This window comes from Neodiprion fabricii, chromosome 7, assembly GCF_021155785.1.
Source record: "Neodiprion fabricii isolate iyNeoFabr1 chromosome 7, iyNeoFabr1.1, whole genome shotgun sequence".
In the NCBI taxonomy this organism is placed as follows: domain Eukaryota; kingdom Metazoa; phylum Arthropoda; class Insecta; order Hymenoptera; family Diprionidae; genus Neodiprion; species Neodiprion fabricii.
This window is the reverse complement of record NC_060245.1, coordinates 22,055,785-22,075,334: the sequence shown is the minus strand read 5'-3', so window position 1 is coordinate 22,075,334 and position 19,550 is coordinate 22,055,785. Positions and strand designations below refer to the sequence as shown.

Genomic DNA, 19,550 nt, shown 5'->3' with positions numbered 1-19,550 from the left:
ATCCACTGCTTAATATTGCCTACTGCAACATCTCGTATAAACTTCCCTGTATGATTATAATAAATTATTCTCAATGGAGCTAGTTAAAAAAAAATTGATACTAGCATTACTTAATTTACCTGTAGACTGTTTAATAACATTTAACACTACTATGTAATAAGCGGAGTATTAGTAGGCTAGATTTCTGACCTGGCTGCTAGATATGTATATCTATATACAAATATACAAATGCATTCTTATCTCTTTAAGAGATAACGAGTAGTGCAGTTTTAAAAATAGATACTTTTAGGTCTTCGTCTGGTGGGTCAGTGTACACACATGCAAGAGTTCGACAATCCTATACTACAAAGAAATTGGTTTTAATTTCGCAAAATAAATCCAGACATTTTAGACAAATTTCGCATCATCGATAATCAAATATCGTAATGGACCTGATATTTCACCTATATTACGTATCATTTTAAGCATATCAATCATTGTAGAAGAGCGAATATTCATTTCTCAAATCAGTTAATTATTATTATTTTTGTCATTTTTATTAGTATTAATATTATAAATATTTACAAAACACGTGGAGAAGTTATTCCCGTTTATGTTGCATTAACCTCGAACCGTTTACGCTATTTCAATTTTGCATGGTTTCTGTGTCTATACAGAACTGTGTCTTTTCATGTTATTTCATAGGCGGGGGGTCATTACATGGTTTGATTGAATAATTTCTTATTATTCAATATCTTACAATAACTATTCAAGATTGAATCCTGTCATAAAAAATTACAGTTACAATTATTAATCTATCTATGAGATGTGATGAAACGTTGATTACTTGGTTGAAACTTTCAAACATTTCTAATTCTGTAAGCTATGAAGGTTTGATTATTTTCAGGATCGACTTAGAATATTCCCACGCCTCACTGTAACAAAATTTATAATCATATTTTAACTTTATGATAATGTTCAGGTGATTATTTAATCTAGGTATGGTATTCGTCTATCAATTGACACAAAAAAATTAAGATATCTGTATATTTTAGCAGAATTTAATGGAGTATATCAACTTACTTATGGCTCGGATTGGCCTGATCCAGTTGTTCACTGAGCTGCTGAATGAGAACGGCAAACATTTTCAGATGATCTATCGTTTCACCCTGTAGCCAAGCCCGTGGAAGAGTGCTCATTATCTGTAGGAAGAAAGTCAGGGAATGGAATAAAAAAATGTACAATGAAAGGCGTAAGTTTTACCCAGAGTAACGCGAAATTTTTCAACGTGATGCCGGAAATCTTACCATGTTAGCTTTGGTAAGGGCATCAACTGCGGACGACACTCTTAAACCAGCTAAAAGATACCGATTCAACAGTGATCCCAGAGCCAAGTTTTTCAACGGAGTATCTCCGATCAGTCCTTGCCAGCTAAGCAAATTGCGAAGCAGTTTAACTGCCATTGAGAATTGTCTTTGGAAAAATTGATGTTTAGTATCTAAAAGCCTGTAGGAAATGACAGAAAAATATTAGTTCCAATCGACGTATGAAGCTACAGGCTAGAAATGCTTTAATTTTTGTACTATAAAAAAAAGAAACAGACTTACTGCTTTGGGAATATTGGTATAAATACATCGTTCTCTACAGCCAGTTTCATCTTGTCTAAGATGGCTGTGAAAAGCGTTAGTAATGGTTTGCTTTGATCGGTAAGGTTCGGATAATCTCTGATTAAACGGCTCACTGTGCCTACTAATCTCAGAGTCTGAGACGTCGACATGGGGTCCCAGATTTTTTCGACAATCACTGTCAAAGTGTAAAAACAATTAGATACATTTAAGACATCGAAGAGAATATTTCGTTTTCATTTAGCACTTTTTACACAATTCAGAAATGATTCTTACGTGTAAGTTTCGGGAGAACAATTTTTTCGATTGCAAATGGAACCAGCCTGACATCAGGATCACTTTTCAAACTGTCTTCTGTTTCTTTATTGTCCAGGGCATAGAGGAGCAACGTGTTGTACCACTTTGTTCTTTCCAAGTCAACGCTTTCCTGGAAATCAATAAATGAAAGGAAAAAAATTTACTCTTATTCAAAATAGTTATGGCTGTGAAAAATTGGCCTGAACTAAAAGTAAGCTCTCACCATGATTGGATTCCAGGTAACAAGTTGCAGCCTTATAATTGGACATATAATCTTGGGTATACAAAGAGGAACGTAAGCTTCGGTGTAAGCGACTATGTCAGTCTCTCGCCATTGTTCTAATTTTGATAGAATTCCACGAACTGTACAAAATTCATCAACAACGTCTGAAAATACATCGCTGCACTCATTGTCGATATCGTCTGTAAAAAATTAAAAAATATCATGTAAATAAAAATGATTTCTAACAGTTGGATATGATGGAAAAATATTTTCAAGCGAACAACTGTGATTGGTAATATAGATTAGACTCACCTCTTTCCTGCTTAAATGCAAGATTTTGCTGCTCGGTAACTTCGTCATCACTTGACATACCATCAATGTGTTTCGGCAAGGTGGATGCTAATTCTCTAGCTCGTCTCCGACGAGCTCTTCTACCTTCCCTCTCTGTAGCTCGTCGGATTCTTGTTTCGTCTTCAACGCCTCTTCTGAGAGTTCCTTGACTCCCTGGAAATGAAAAATTGTTTAATGTACATTTTATGATCGTAAAAATAGAGTTTTCTTTGGGTAATAAATAATGACGAATAGGCAGAATTTATTTGATGCCAGCATAGAAATTGTCAGTAGAATTTCAAAGAACGAATAAACAGTAAGAAGAAATAACTGACTGGAGGCAGAAGTGATCTCTTCGGCTTGATCGCGAGTATCTTGTCTCCGCCTCTCCATCAGCTCCGCTGAACGTTCTCCATAAAGATCTAGCCAGCGTGATTCCAATCCGATCACCAGAGGCAGCTAACAAAGAATATAGATGTTAGGTTTTGTTTAAAAACGGTTCACATACTTACCAGCCCTTACATCTAGAATTAATTTTTCTTACAATAATCTCTGGGAAATATTTGAAAAAAATTAGAAGTACGTTTTGCATAATACAGAGAAGATCCAGACCCCTGGCAACGCAGGTTGACAGTTCACTACTCATATTAAGCGTGTAAGTCGTCGATCATAATTATTGTAACGATGCATCTCTTTCTTAAAGATACCTTTTTTGTTTTGTAAAGTGAATTTTAGAACCGTTCGAAATTATGTGAGAGTTCAGAAATTGTTGCTGATAGAAAGAAGTAAATGCACGTGTCAATAAGTTATGAAATTTACTATGAGAACGTGTCTCTGTCCAACCACAGGCACCGCATGTAATACCCCATTGCTCGAAGAAAAAAAAAAGCGTGACAGCGTATGAACCCACCTTCTCATCAAGACACTCTACCAAGTCAGTGACATACCCACGCAACTCTTGGTAATATCTGAAGCGCTGTGCAAGTTGTGGCGCTCGTGCTTCACCTTCCTCCAGTTCCTTGTGAGTTTGTATCAATTCCTCGATTACCCGATCCCGATCTAGAAGATGACGTCTGCACACCTCTCGCAGACTCTCCAGCCTGGAATGTATAAGAATAAAAGAAATTTCCGGATTTTTTTGATTTTCAATCACAAGGCAATCACATTTCTCTGAATCATATGATGAAGTCATTACCTTCCACGCATTTTATTGGCAACTTCTTGCGGGGTAACAGGTACGACTTTTGTGGGATCCGGCGGATGTAAGGAAGGCGGAGGTGGCGGAGCTGGCATCATCGCCATTTCGAGAGGTAATCCTGGCGCGATTATTTGCCCAACATTTATACCCATCGAATACTGTTGTTGAAGCATCGAATCTTGCTGGGCAGCAGCAATCTATCAAAGTTATGATAAGATGGAAGTTTTGTTATGCTGTGCTCGGAAAAAATTGATGAGATTTATCACGAATAATCTCTGAACAAACGGTTTTTAAATTAATTGTTACCTGAGCTCCGGTTACACCTTTCCTGATTTGTTGTGCTTCCCATTCTTCCTCTTCGTTACCATGCTCACTTTCGTTATCTGAAACTGTACCTTCGAATAATCAGCGTAATTGAACGACTGGGAAAATTTAATAAGTAAAAATATTCATTCAGTTAAAGGGACCAACATTTCTCTCGAAGTTGAGAAGCGAAAAAAGCTTCCCGCCTTTTCTCTTTGTCACGTGCGTCTGTATTTACTGTCATGTCGATTCGATCTTGAGAATCTTCATCATCGCTTCTGTCATGATCTTCTTCCCTGACAAGTCTGGATTTTCCTTTCTCTTCCCTTTACGGAAAACAAAAGTATATCAGTTTTCGACTAAATTCATTCGTGAATACAAATAAGCTTTCAAAAACTGGAACATCACAATCTACCTCTGCTCCTCTATAGGTATGAATTCGCCCCCTAATTCCCTTGCTTTTTGCCTACGCTTTCGTGCGGCGTGAATCATTGCAGCATCGGGTATACATCCACCTAAAAAACAAATGAAAATAGTTATAGAGAGGAAAGAATAGCGAATCAATGCGTCGGGCACTCAATCGACTTTCTCTGCTTACTCTCCAGAAGTATCTTCATGGTGTCAGCTCTGTCTGTATTTTTTCGAAATTTATGGTTACTCGCATCATCTTCCTCCTCTTCGGACGTATAGTCATCTTTGCCAGCGACGAGGGCAGCTCTTCCATTCAATATCAGTGGATTGGTATTTTTTATTTTCACCTACCACAAAGAATATAAAGATATTAAAGTTGGTGTTACATAAATCCTACGAACTGACATTACAGAGTACATGCTTGAAAGGTCGGAATTTAGGGATGATTTAATAAAGGCACTAAATCAGGGCTCGGGAGGGATACGAGTTGATTCGTATGAATGATCAAAAAACTTGGATACATTTTTTTACTTTTATACAATTATTTGGTGCAAGATGAAATCGTTTCTATCCTTCGACTTCATTAACAGATGTTCGAATCGAAATTGATTAATGAGATCAAACAGATTTTTACAGAAGTTAGTCAGAAGGTGAACTTCTTCTCCATTCTCCAGCAATTCTGGTCCATGAATTTATTGGCGTATTCTAGCTTGTGTCAAAGTGGAGAAGACAAACGAAAGAAAATATGGGTATTTGTTTTATGCCATATATCAATTCGAATCGTTGCGATATCGTGTCGTATGGATTGTGACTACGTAGTCCACAGGACTAAGAGCTTAAGGCATTAAGAATGCAAGTTAAGTTAAGATCTCAGCCTGTAGATACAATTAAACTAAGAATAGGAATCGAGATTATATAGAGATGAATAAATTGCAGCGATACTAATAATATAATAAAACATCATAGAGATAGCTTACTACTAGATCGTCTGTCTTTATTTCTAAATCTTTTTCCTGTTTAACGGACATGTTCGCTTGCTCAGAGTCCACTTGCATTTTCTCTTCACCTTTCTTTTTTTTCCGCTCGTGGTCAAGCTGTTTCATCAGCTTTTTGCTTCTTGACGATTTCTTCACTTTAAATACTTCTCCGTCGTCGGCTGAAACATTAATCGACATTAAGACATCGGCTAAAACTTAAGTCTCATTTTATCGACTCGCGTCATCCGTCACAATTTTGTACACGTGTTCCAACGACAATCTTGTAAATTGGCAGCAAATGAATATCAGTTACATACCTTCATCAAGCTCCTCTCCGAAGCTGAGGAGCGTTTGTTTAGGTTTATCCTTCTTCTTGGGTTTAAGTTTCGAGGATTGTGAATCCTCGTTTGAATCCATGCGGTTTTCGTTATCTTCATCATCCTCGTTAAAAGGCCGCCGCCGAATGTTCCTTTTCGGTTTATTGAACAGCGACATTTTCTTCTTCTGATTGATGGATACTAGACGCCGTTTAGGATTTCTCGCGCACCAGCTAAACTGTCAAATGTTTACTCCAGTCTGTTACGTAATTGATAACGTGATAACGGGATATATGCATAAACCGAGTCGCAGCCTGTATGCAGCGGTGCGATACCAAAGCTGCAGGTATTTCTTTTACACAAAAATCGCCAGCACCAGAAATCAATGGAATATAGTTGCGATCGGGTGGCAGGGGGCGGTGGGCACAGAAATTTAACCAAACAGGAGGCGAGCTATGCTATATACAGAATTTATGGGCTTACTATGCTAAATTATCGATATTTTTTACGGTAAAACGTGCATTAACGTTCTATTTTCTTATTTGATATCGGCATTTTTCACTTCCGAAACAACTATTAGACGGCCACTTGGAATCGTCGTAAAAACCAACGTACAACTCGTTGATTTTTTCCGCAAACTATACCGTTAGCCATTCGGTACGTAGATGGGGGACTTGGTGTATTCATTCGGTCTCTGCCATTCACCAAAGAAGGTGGTTCGACTGTCTTTAGGATGGATTTTCACGGGCTGCAAGCAACGCGATGCTGCGACAGCAAAAAACTCCGAAGGTAAATAAATATCTAAGAATTCCACTCGCAAGTGTTATCAGTATACTATGCTCGCAGTTGTAATTTTGGTAATGCTGTGCAATCGCTTGAAGAAATGATGCGATGATAGGTATTTCGTTTCTGGCTTCATTTCCGCAGGTACCGTAGGTATGTTGTACATTTATATCTGAATCATGATGCAAGGAAATAAGCTGTGTCAGAACTGAAAACCAATTTTCGCTCAGTCTACGCATATCCAAGATGACGTCACAGAAATCACGTAAATAATAATATAAACACTCAAGGAAAAAATATGAAGTTTTTTTTTCATTCCCTACAGAGGATAATTTCGTTTACTTTATTCACGTTTGAATTTGTCGTTTGTATGATGTTACCTTGGATATGTTCTTTGATTGGTTCAATTAAAGCGTGTGTGCATTGTTTCACCTTATTACCTTACGTCATGATTTGAATATTATTAAAAGTCGTCTCCGAAGTTAGTCATTCGTGATCGTGTTTTGTTTACAAACAGCAACGCACGCCGGGACAAGGCGATCGTCATTTATTACTTATTCGTTCGATTATCTTTCGCGTGCCAGGTTGGCGTCGTCTAATATTCATTCTATTTAAGCTCAATAATAACATCCAGCAATAATTTTCTACGACAGTTTGATCCTCGCAGTGATAATGATCTTTGAAATAGCTAGTGTATAGTTTATTCGTTCGTAATTCATCGATAAAATTTGAAATATGTAGGGCAAGCGCGACGTCGAGTCAACAGTTGGTCGAAACCAGAAGCGTTCGCATTTCTTCCACCATTTCATTGGCGAGAGGTAAAAAAGTCGTTTTTATGTACATTTATCCGATATTTACTGCGTAGTTTCGATTGAGTGTCGTAATATTATTACTAGCTGGTTGTTATTTGTGCGTTCGGGTCGTCGGTTGTTTATCAAACGTAGCGAGAAGATGCGGCGGCCATTTTGTACGCCGCATAAACTCTTCGAATCTGGACAAGTTCAGACGCGCGCGTCGCGGCTTCGTGTTTTTTAATTTCGTAGTGAGTGATAGTGGCTTCATTATCGTGATTCTGCGACTGTTTATTCGCGAAAAACTGATTTGGTAAGTCGAGTGAATATAATTATAACTAGATCATTCGATGCGGACGGTAATTGAACAAGTGATGTTGCATTCGGTGGCTTTTCCGTACTTTTTCATTCGAATACGAAAAAAATCTACATCGCTGCTGCTTACGTTGTGCAACAATCTCATTTTTGAATCCAAGCTGGAATTGGTAATTACGTTTTTCCAACAAATTAATTGACCCAACGTCAAATTGATTCGATAGTTTTAGACAGATAAAATTTAATTTAAATGCCTTCCTTCAAGCATACACTGCTTTGCAATGCTCGTTTGAATTTTCTTTAAAAGCAAATTCCAACTTTTTGGAAGTGTGGTTAATCAAATTTTTAATAATTTTACAGTGAAAATAGAACGGAACGACGGTATACCGAAGGATTTATGGGACTTGAAGTGAACCGTGTGCTGTATGCAGTAGGAAGTGCATGGAAGTGAAATGGGCTGACATCGTGCAGGCGATCGGTTATTGGTAAGTTTCTCTAATGCAATTTATTGGTCATTCCATTCTGTGCCACGGCCAACGTTACAAACCGTTTAATTGCGCGATTTGCGCCTTGATTTCAATGGTTAATCTGGCGATATATTGAATCCTCCATTGAATTTAATCCCCCCCACAAGACCGATAAAATTTTATCTCGAAATATAACTGCATTGTTGCGCGGAAAGTTGGCACCATATAATTCTGGGTTAAAATCAGGAGCCTCATAATTTTTTCCCCTGCCAATGCACGCAAAATCCCAATGGTTAAGTAAATATTAATAAATTATGAAATTCTGTACTTATAAATAATGACTTGAACTTGGGCAAAAAAAAAAAAAATTTGATTAAAAAAGAAAAAAAAAGGAAAAAAAAATTATAGAACGAAAAAGAATCCGGAAAGCGAATGGAAGAAATTAAGTAATATTATTTGAAAGACTAGAGGTAGTGAAATAAATAATTCCTGTCAATTTTATAGTTTTATAAAATTTTATATTACTAGACATATTTATATACAACAGATTAAATACTGTTATGTTTCATAAACTGTGTTGACATCACAGCTGTAACGTACGTACAAAATACATCGCAGTAAATTATCATAATATAATACAATACTACCAGTAACTTCTTATATCGATTATAAAACAGTGATAAAAACCTATAAGGATTATTATGCTAATTGAATTTTCTATAACATAATTGGTAGTAGCATGCCAGTTCTCGATAAGTCAAGAACTTGTTTTTGGTGGGTTTTGGTCAGGTTTTTTAGAAGAAAAAATCCCAAATTTAAAAGTCAAATAAGCCGCTCCGCTATTCATTATGCCGATTACTCTCAAATGTTCATATCAAACATTTGTAACTCGACAAATTTACTTATAATTTATGCATCGTCTTGACCTTGTAATTGACCGACAATTTTACGCACCCAACCTGCTCGGCTCTGGCCTGCCGAAACATCATCCCCCTCAATTTGTTTCTCCTGGCTGTTAATAGTTTCATGCAACTCAACGTTACTACGGTTCAGCGTTCCAGTAGTTTTCCTCAAAGACTTTTGAACAGTGTTTTCCAGTTCGCTCTGGAAGACACTCTTCACTTTTAGGTAATTAGGTTTTCGAGCAACCGCGGGCTTAACTTTTCCCTCTGATTTTTCAACTTTCGCAAATACTTTTGGGGGTGTTGATATTTCCGGTTTACGTTTCACCGGAATTGGCGGAGCGATTTTTGGCACAGCTGGAGGAATTTTTTTATAAATAATAGCCGAAGTAGGTTGTGCAGTCTTGGCCGATATCGCCTCGTCCATATCACTAAATATTGCACTGTCCCTGAACACTTCTTCCGTTTCGGGATTTACGTAATTTTCTATCGTCTCGAAAGACTTTTCGTAAAAACTATCCGCCTCATTTTCTCTATGCTCTAAAATAAACTTGTCACCATTTTTATCCTCCGATAATTCCATCTTGAATTCCAAGCCATCACCAACACTCGCGGTACGCTTCATAATACTATCTCCAAAAAGTAAAGTAGGATCTGCGTAGTCGGATTGTGCTATGCGAGCACCAAGTCCGGAGCTTCCCTGTTTGTAATAAACGGAAGGAACTTTCAACGCAGATTTCGACGAAGATCCGTTGTTCCCTCCAGCGACGCATCCGCTCATCATTTCATCAACGTCCGACGAACTTTCCCTCGAAGATTTAGATTTACTCTTCTTTTTCACCTTGTTACTGCCGATCGTTCCAAATTGTCTGACTCTCTCAGCCTCGTCGCTGCATCCAAGAGTCTCAATACTCTCCGTTGACCTAAGTCCATGCAGTATACTTCCCTTCTTTGAAAATACGTTTTTCAACAACGTTCCGGTGCTTAAACTCGCCCTGTAAATCTTGTGGTCAGGATGAACGTTTGCGCTGGCGGATGTTGACGATTGAATTTCAGAATAGGCATCGGTGAAAGAGTCCTCGTCAAGGGAGTAGAAAAACGTCGACGTAGACGTCGATGTTGGGAACTTTGCAATTCTACCTTCCGGTTGACAGGACGATACGTATCTCTCCATGTCCTCGAGGTTGATTTCAGCTGGTTTATCTGACGCTATTGTAAACGGTCGTTCGCTCATCGGTTTTCCATCCCTCTGCAAGAATCTCGACTTCGTTACTTGCGGGTAGGAAGGATTGTCGTGAGGATTTATCTGGAAACTTCTAGGCAGCGAACCAGACTTTTGCGTTGTCGTAGGCAGGCCTTCGCACAATTTCGTTAACCAAACAGCCGGCCTTGTCGGACTATCACCTCCGTCGATTTCCTCGTCCTGTTGCCTTACGCCTTCCCAAACTCTTTGCAAGTTATCGTAGTTGCCGAAACCTTTGGACTCGTCGTTACTTTTGGCACCCTTGGTGGCAGCATCATCCTCTTCTTCTTCATCCGGTTTCCTAATCTCGTCTTCGCCAGGAATGGTCTCATATATAGGCTCCTTTTTCACGTCCTCTCGTTCAGTTTCCACTGTCGAATTTTCCCTGATACGAAGCGCGGTTTGTATCACTTTACTCTCGGTGACGATACTCTGTTTTTTAAATGCTTCGAATATCGCACGTTTCTCGCTTATTCGATTCGTACAATTTTTAACAGACGACGCCGACAAATCGCTTTCATGATCATTTTCTACTCTCAGATTATCGTAACGAAGCTGCAAACTTGTGTGGTGATCTTCGCGCGGCGGAGGCGACGTTGAATTCCTGGCATTGTTAGCTCTCACCAATCTTTGCTCGCGTCTAGTCAATCGCATCGATCTTGTACCCCTGTGATTGTTGTTGTTGTTATTATTATTGGCAGTATCGTTCTCCGTCTCACTGTCCGACGTATCGACGGAGAGCATGTGCTTATTGAAACGCTGCTGCTGACGCATGTTTATAATGCTACTCGTTCTCTGCTTCTCTAATAATTTTTGAAAGTCTCGATTTTGCATCAATATGTGACCAACTATCTCCTCCATTGTTTGCTGCGCTTGCTGCTCTTGGTTATCTTTATTTTTATCTTTGGTAATCGTCGTCGCAGGAGGGTTTGAAGGGAGAGGTGGCGGGACAGAAGAATTATTGCTGTTGTTCAATAGCTGTGTAGCTTCTTCCGCGATCTCTACGTCGTCCGGTAACTCGTAAGGTTCTGGGTCGACCAACGTCTCCTCGGTGCAAGTTTCGCTGTCCTTTTCTTCTTCGTCCGACCGATTCAACGATACGTATGACTGGAAACCGGGTTCAGACTTTCTGCGCCAACTTGCAAAACGGTCCTAAAATAAATTGAAATGTTGAAATTGGAAGTCTACATATTTATTCGCAATTAATCAACTGATGAAAACTTGTAGATACGAATTGCTTTACCTTGACTTTCAAAGAACGACCGTCGGCGGATCTGTTCAGACTTTGGTCTCGACCGTTACTCGTTATCGACTCTGTGGACTGATTTTTACTCAGGGTACTCGGCATGTCCTGAAATTTCCACGACAGAGATAAAAGATTAGCTTACAATTGTCTGTGAATTTAAGTAGATGAATTGAATGACCGTAAAAACTTGAATTATAATACCAATAAAAAATCAACGTTAAGCCCTTAAGGGTTTACTTAAGTAAAGCCATTCCAAAGATCGATTGCCATGTCAAGCATGACGAAGACGAATGATCGATGGGTGTGAAACGAAATAAAAAAGATGATATGGTAGGATTTAGCGGTATAGCAGAGCTTTTTAATGAAGAAAGAAAGAAAGAGTATTTGTGTTAAGTACCTTGACCCAAAGGTTAGAAGAGGAAAGATTGTTACATGTGTCAAGTTGAGGAAGTATCACATTGTGCCAAATTGCCGTGCTCACCTCGATGGCGGACACGTTAGGTTCGGTTTTACGTCCACTTTTTCGCAACTTGTTTCTGAGGCCAGTTTCAGGCTTGCGTCTCTCTCTCTCCTGTTTTCTTTTCTCTAAATATTCAGGAGGTGCCGAATGTTGTTTTTTCGCCGATCCCTTATCCGCCGTACCTTCGTCTGATGAATTTTTAGACACACGTTTTAACAATTCTCATACTTTTGCAACGGCATAAAATTGTTACAAAGAAATGCGAGAAAATGACGGATTTGAATAAATTTTATTTACCTTCGGGTTGCGTCTGTCCAAGTTGCATCACTAGCTGTCTGGCATGCGAGGGAATGACTGCGTTATAATTTTCTAGAATCACCCTTTTTATTTGCATCGTCCATTCGCGTTTCTGTTCCAAGTTGCGAGCCTGAGAGATAACGTTGATAATGTAGAGACGGATAATGAATTATCAATTGAACAATGGAGCTAGTTATAACGACAGGAAAGATTTTTTATTTTTTTATTTTTTTACATTACTTATTAGGTTCTAACTCACCGTGTACCCATGCATTCTGTAAAATATTATTTCTATGTTACCGAGTATTAAACTTTATAGTTGTGAATTTTTTTTTTAGCTTTCGATTATAACAAGCTAAAAATTAATTATATCGAAACTAGTTCAACATATGTGTTTTATAAATTATAAAGAAGTCGTTTAAATAGTTACCTGCAACGTGTATTGGAGACGAGGATTATCGAAAGGAATAACATGAAAACTGAGCGCCTCTCCGGGAATGCTTTCGATGAGCATCAAATTCGAACACTGTAACAAGTAATTGTTCATTTTTTTAGCATGGTTTGAATTGCACGTGCGATACATTTGGTTCAATTTGTTAAAATATTGGAAATAAATTTAACGAGATAGTGAATTAATACGCTACCACAATGTGAGCTTTGTAGACCAGTAGTCCGTCTTCTTTTTTCTTCGTAAGTAAAAGCATTCTATCGAAGAGAAACGCGTGTCTAGGTGCTTTTGCTCCTCGCATTCGAAATCGTCCCTCTGCAACCAATTCTCCGCTGGTAGTCAAGTCTGGTCCTGGCCAACCGTAGAGTAACGATTGAATCTCTTGAACACGGACGGCGTGTTCGTGTTTTCTTTTCATCACGTTAATATGCCTTGCAATACCCGTCATTGCAGCTAAGGCCCCCTCGATGGCGCTTATCGTCAACTCGTTTTCCTCAACATCGGCATCGCATTCCTTCGACAAGTTCTGGGAAAGAAAAAAAAAAGTATGCATGAATCATCATTTCATTACAACGAATTTACAAAGAGGTCGATGCGATTGTAAAAAACTCCTCGAATGTAAGAAGAATTTCTTACCTGTAACAGAAGGTGATATTTTAGTATTCTTTGAACCGGTTTCAGCAGGAATGAGCCTAAAGGTAACGCGTGACCAAGGGCTGCTTGTCTTTCTCGAAACGCGTTCGCAGTTCGTTCCTGACCCATCAGATCCGTCAGCACAGCGACCGTTCTGAAAGATGACAAGACGATTGTTATACCTCGATATTAGTTTTCAAATTTCCATCGGAGATCAGATAATTGTATTTGGGTGTCTAAATTCTTTATATTTACCTCGGATAGTTTGTACAGTATTCGGTGTAGACCTCGAACCCCGAATTGTGTTTGATGAAAGTATTGGCCACGCAAACTGGATCCAATCCGCAATTTTTTATTTCCTTGAGAAACTCACTATTTAAAACAAGAGGAAAACAAAAATAATTAAAAAGTTAGAGAAACAGACCGAATGAGGTTTAGCATAATTAGCCATTCACTCTGACGTTACATTAGCAGAGTAACATAATAACAAAGATTTCTTGTTAAAAACAACGAAAATTTGATCACCTAAATTTTTACTACGGCAGGCGAATAATTATGCTGCAACTCATGGTCGAGTACTTTGACATAGATTTGCTAATATTATAAGCGTTTTTTTTTTTGTACATTCGTTGCGACTCACCTATTGAATTCATAAATGTCTTCGATATTGCTGAATAAATCGCAGAGTTGAGCTTGGTCCACCAGTGACAAAGGGTCATCTCTCCAAAATATAAGATATCCCTTTAAAAATGAGTATGATATTAGAACGTGACAAAAATATTAGGCACACATACGAACGTGAAAGTATGTATAAAAGGAAACCCGAGTTTCGAACGATACTCAAGTAAATTAAATAACAATTTTTAATTATCCATTGATATAATGTGGTAAGAGTACCGCTACACGATTATATACCATTGATAATAAAGCTCTAGTACACCATTTGAACCGTGGCAAGAGTTCAATTCCATTAAGATTAATTCACATGGATATGTATAAAGTATAATACCGAATGCATACGGTATACATGAGGATATGAAATTTGGCGTAACTGACAATGTGAGTCATTGTTTGAACGATGCGGAGGTTGCAACAAATTGATGATGAATTGATACCACATCCTAATCAGCTCAATGCCTGCATGCCGCATCGGTCTACACAATGAGAACCAACGAGATCCGACATTGCAGACTAGTGCAGTGCACCATATGCAAGGGGGGGGGGTATAATGTGGCAGGGTCACTCGCGGTCGTGAATCAACCGAGCACACAGTGCACGGATATATTGCCTTATATTTGCGCACACTGCAAGCCCTGAGCAATCTTGCTCACTCAGAAGTATGATTGGTTCACGTTACACGTCGTAACAAAAGGATTCGGTAGGTGCCCATAAAGTTCCGAATGATAAAGTATGATGGAAAACTCGAATGGTTCTACATTGATACTGAGTACCAAACATCGGATGGAAAAAAGGATTCGATAGGTGTCTGTAAAGTTCCGAATGATCAAGTATGATGGAAAACTCAAATGGTCCTACATTGATGCTGAGTACCAAACATTAGATAGAAAAAAAGGATTCGATAGGTGTCTGTAAAGTTCCGAACGATCAAGTATGATGTAAAACTCAAATGGTCCTACATTGATGCTGAGTACCAAACATCAGATGGACAAATGGATTCGACGGGTGACTATAAAGTTCCAAACCATCAAGTATAATCGAAAACTCGAATGGTCACACTTGTGCCGAGTCCCAAACATCAGTTTTTGACGAATCGTTAAAACATGGTGAGTATAAATTGACGAATGGTGAACCTCAGTCTGATGAACCTATTCCTAATTCGTCGTTGTAACTCGGTATTGCGAGATAACGCTTTTTACTCAGCACGTATCGTTACGGTAACGTTACCAACTTCGACATGATCAAATACTTTCGCTGCATTTGTGAAATACTACTTCGTCGTCGGTATCACCAACCTCTATCACTTGTCGCAGATGTTCGACGTACACGGCTTCGGTATCGACAATTTCCAGAAGTACTCTTTCGACGGGGTTGCGATGCGGATCGCTGTAACGTGGTCTCGGTTGATTGTTGTAAGTGGATGGTGGCCTTTCCGCGCTATCTCGCCGCTGTAGATTGCTGTTGGTCACTCCGGTCTCTTCGCCGCGACAAATACTCTCCGATACCGTAACAACGCCGCTATCCGCAGATCCTGCAATTTGTGGGTAAAGAATTTCAGGTATTGACGGGATAAAATGTTATCGAAATTTCGATTGATCCAAGATTTCACGGAGAAACTGGTGTACTAAAAATTCACATACGGCGGTATATAGTCGTTGGATTTACCGTTGCGTACAGTACGACTATTACTCCGATTCTGTGAACCCAATTCTTACTACACACTGTAATGAGATATTCTAGATATACAGTATAAGACTGATCCTCATACTGTGGCGGTAAATCCAACTGTTGGAATTCTTACAAGGAAGGTATCCCAGGTCGATCTCTGCGATTCGATTTCTTTCGTAGTATGTTATGGTAGACTAGAAACTGAGCAACGCGTATTGCTTTTTATCTGCCATTAAACACTTTAAGGGGGTGAAACCACCTTCCAAAGTAAGGCATTCAGGGAATCCTTCCTTGTTTAGTATACCCTTCTCTACATTATTGATTTAGATTAATCGCAAGCTCAGGTCTTTGCTTATCGTGGACTCGGACAATAGATCAATATACACGAGGAGAATGCTTCACGTAAAGTTTACCATGGTACAGTGCTTTTTGATAGCTGGCCAATGAATTGGCACGTGAAAGAAAGTGAAAGGTACTACAAAAATTTCGATACATCGTTAACCATTCGAGAACATACCGGGTCATTCTAACCCATGACTTTTTCCTCTATAACAGCAGTTGTTCAAAAATTTCTCTTTTTCCAGTTTTTTTTTAATCATATCTGTGACTTATATTTATACTTTTAAACTACATCGTAACGCATCAGAAATGGGTACAGGGTCATTTTGACCCAGAGTGTTCTCCATGATCGAAAAAAATAAGCGTATCATCTCGAACGTTTAACGTTATACACTGCGATTGAGATAATAATAATAATTATTTTTTTCATACCTTGGGAACTCGCGCAAGTATCGGCCAGTGATTCAACCGATGCTAAATAGGGGTTTACCGCCGATGCTATACCCTGGTTACTGCAACCACTCGATGATGTACTCGAAGCTATTGAGCTTCCGGACAATGGTCGGGATCCACCGTTGGTATTGTTGCCGCTTCTACATCGTCTGTTGTTGTACCTTAGCGGTGACGGACCTCCATTGTTACCAGATTGAGTTGTTTTTGCGTTGCTGTTGTTGCTGTAGGAGGCAGAATTTGTCGAATTTCTTGGATAGTCGAGAAGCTGATGGGTTGTTCCGTTCGAACCGTTGACCACGTTGTCCGATCCTCTTCTATTGTCGAGCGATTTTTCTTCATCGTTCACTTCCAATCGATCGTTGCTTGCAGATTTGGTATTTTCATCATCGTCCCCGTTGTCGGTCAACGTTATCTCCACCCTGCTGGAGTCTTTTTCCGTCGGCGACGTTGTCGTTGTCGTTTCTTTCGCGGAATCCATCGCTTCTCGATTATGACTATTGTGGTTACGATGATGATGTTGATGATGATGATGATGATTAAGGTTTTGCTGGTGGTTCTTGTTGTCCTCGTTCTGCAACCCACCGACCGAACACGACGACGACGACGTTGTCGACATCAGGGATCCCGAATCGGTTACGTATAATGGATTCAAAAGTGAACTTCGATGCGACGAACGTGACACCAAACTCAACCGTTTTTGCAACGCTACCGGTATGCCGCAGGTCGATTGCAATACCGCATGGTTGTTGCAGCTTGACGTCCCTCTACGCACAATCTCGTCGAACATTCCCAGCAGCTGCGGTACCAGGTCCGTTGACGTTCCTGAAACGTATTTTTTCGACTTTTAGTATTTTATCGTCGTCTTTTGGCTCTTGTTTGTTTTTATTTTCTTCGACTCTCTACTCGATAATGGTTCTCTTTAAGACGCGGACTGAAACGATAACGACCCATTCTCAGCTAATTGGTTACTTTTTTTCTTCCCCCTGAAAATTCTTATACAGTTTCGATAATTCCTGTCAAGGCTCTGATAATATTCGTGCTATCGGAATTCTTTTCTCTCCTTAATATAAGAATAAAAAAAAAAAAATATACGCATTTTCCTGCAGTGCACTTTTGCTGTTGGTTAATTATGCGTTTATCCATTGTTGTATAGATGGATTGTCGATCATTTAAAACCTTTTTCTTATCTTTTTTATGGTTATTGGTCTCGGTGTAATGGATCTGTCTTATTTAACACATGTTGTTTATTTGAGAAAGTTTCTTGAAGCCAGTTAAAAAAAAAAAAAAACTATGAATTCTAGCGATTTAATTACTTTCTTAAAACGACTGACTGTAAAAATAATCCAAGGCCAAAAATAATATTGAATAACTATGACGAAATTATGTTAAATAAATTGAAAATCGTTATTCAAGTTATTTAAGGTCTGTAAGGAATTTATTAAGGTAAATAACTTTTGAAAGAGTAGATTTATCATAAAATGACAAGAGACCTTTTTTGTAGAACGGTTGATTCCCTACAAAAATACGTTCTGCTCCTATACAGTCTAATGCATATAAAGTCCCACCTTCTTCTGCACTGAGAAAAATTTCATTTGTTACAGTAGGTAGAAAAATTGAGTAAAACAGGTATCGTTAAAAAAACTGTTTGATATTGCTGGAATTACGAAAAACGAGCTATCGTCGATCCTTTTTTGGTAATTGCAACGCAAAATCAGTTTCTGAGGTTTACTCAACTTTTTTAGTTAAACAAGGCTTTAACGTCAATTTATTGTTGCACGAGCATTAAATTTCCGCAACAGTTACAAGAGTTTCCGGTAAGAGCTATAAAACTAATTTTCACTTTCTACCTAGGAGTATATTTTTCGATTGTGGTAAAAAATGAATATAGTTAAGGACCGAGCGGTAACCGGAAATAAAAATTTCTTTCAGTGTGCAATTAATATATATATATATATATATACCCCTATATAAAATACTACCGCTGCTGCTGCTATTGCTGCTTCTGCAGTACTGAACGAATTAGTTGCTGCGCTTATACTGCACTTGGCTAGTATAAATTCGCTAAAAATAGGCCATGCACGGGTATACGAACACATAATTCGACTTTCTTACCCGTGCACAACAGCAGCAGCAACGGCAGCTGGTCAACGGTGCGTGAATATACTGATTTCACGTGCGTATGGATAAAAATATAATTCACGGTATAATGTATAATATGTGTCATAGCTCTCGCGGGGAAAAGATCGTATATCAATATTTATTAGTTTGACTAATAAATAATAATAAATAATAAAATAAAAACAATAACTTGCTGAAAATTCTGTTATATACTACATTGGGCGCAGATTCATAATTTTTTCGATAACTTTCCTTCACGCACATGCTTGTGAAATTATTTCACAAAGTCACGATGCTAATTTGCAGAATTATTGAGTCAATGCGATATGATGTAGGATAATTTTTCTTTTTTTCCGTTTTGCGTGTTTCTATCTGTACATTCTATCTGGACATTAGTCATGCATGGATCTGCGAAATCTGTGAAGGAAAATGATATGAATATGTATACATGGGGAATTCCATGCGAACACGTTGCATGAGCCGATATTTTTTTACTTTTTTGTTTAGCACTTTTAAGGTTTTCGTACAACTAAAATGTTGTTCGAATAGTCTAAGAAATTCCGAAAAAATTGGCTAAACTTCTCTTTTTGATTGAAAATGTTTCTAGAACAGTTTCGTTGCGTAGTTGATGAAAAAAATAGACAAAAATCGCTCCGTAATGAAACCGGTCTAGAAATGTTTTAAGCGAAGAATAGAAGTTTTGAGAATTTTTCAGGATTTTTTAGATTGTTCTAACAATGTTTTAGTCATACAAAAAAAATGAAAGTTCTAAAAAAAAAAATAATTTGGTCCGGTTTTGGAATGTTTGATATCAAAAATTTACAGTTTCTGAGAATTTTTTTGAGAATTTTGAAATACATTTTTTCAAAGTCACTTTAAATACTTATAAATAATTAAGCAGTTGAATGAAAAATCTGAAAAAATTGAGGGTACTGTTTCAGTGCTGGAACGATTGCAGCAACATTTATTAAACAAAATCATAAACGATGACGGTCACACGTTGGACGGGTTCGCATGTAATTCCCCATGCATAGTATATTCCAAGTAAT

The 19,550-nt window shown here is 38.3% G+C and overlaps 1 protein-coding gene across 1 annotated transcript in view; it reads right to left on the bottom strand.

Moving 5' to 3' along the window:
- Positions 1 to 338: 338 nt before the first annotated feature.
- LOC124187083 overlaps positions 339 to 19,550 on the bottom strand; it is a 47,143-nt gene continuing 27,931 nt past the window's right edge. The window contains exons 2-28 of the mRNA XM_046579336.1: positions 16,363 to 17,205; positions 15,219 to 15,454; positions 13,886 to 13,986; positions 13,501 to 13,617; positions 13,249 to 13,399; positions 12,809 to 13,138; positions 12,595 to 12,690; positions 12,165 to 12,294; positions 11,805 to 12,055; positions 11,405 to 11,512; positions 8,929 to 11,313; positions 5,661 to 5,898; positions 5,344 to 5,522; positions 4,554 to 4,713; positions 4,371 to 4,470; positions 4,124 to 4,281; positions 3,959 to 4,047; positions 3,650 to 3,849; positions 3,365 to 3,554; positions 2,790 to 2,913; positions 2,437 to 2,628; positions 2,125 to 2,324; positions 1,881 to 2,031; positions 1,587 to 1,782; positions 1,287 to 1,485; positions 1,063 to 1,181; positions 339 to 914 (exon numbers count right to left, since the gene is read on the bottom strand). Coding sequence (XP_046435292.1) covers positions 863 to 914; positions 1,063 to 1,181; positions 1,287 to 1,485; positions 1,587 to 1,782; positions 1,881 to 2,031; positions 2,125 to 2,324; positions 2,437 to 2,628; positions 2,790 to 2,913; positions 3,365 to 3,554; positions 3,650 to 3,849; positions 3,959 to 4,047; positions 4,124 to 4,281; positions 4,371 to 4,470; positions 4,554 to 4,713; positions 5,344 to 5,522; positions 5,661 to 5,898; positions 8,929 to 11,313; positions 11,405 to 11,512; positions 11,805 to 12,055; positions 12,165 to 12,294; positions 12,595 to 12,690; positions 12,809 to 13,138; positions 13,249 to 13,399; positions 13,501 to 13,617; positions 13,886 to 13,986; positions 15,219 to 15,454; positions 16,363 to 17,205 — 7,295 coding nt within the window. The 3' untranslated portion in view covers positions 339 to 862. The remainder of the gene's footprint in view (positions 915 to 1,062; positions 1,182 to 1,286; positions 1,486 to 1,586; positions 1,783 to 1,880; positions 2,032 to 2,124; positions 2,325 to 2,436; positions 2,629 to 2,789; positions 2,914 to 3,364; positions 3,555 to 3,649; positions 3,850 to 3,958; positions 4,048 to 4,123; positions 4,282 to 4,370; positions 4,471 to 4,553; positions 4,714 to 5,343; positions 5,523 to 5,660; positions 5,899 to 8,928; positions 11,314 to 11,404; positions 11,513 to 11,804; positions 12,056 to 12,164; positions 12,295 to 12,594; positions 12,691 to 12,808; positions 13,139 to 13,248; positions 13,400 to 13,500; positions 13,618 to 13,885; positions 13,987 to 15,218; positions 15,455 to 16,362; positions 17,206 to 19,550) is intronic.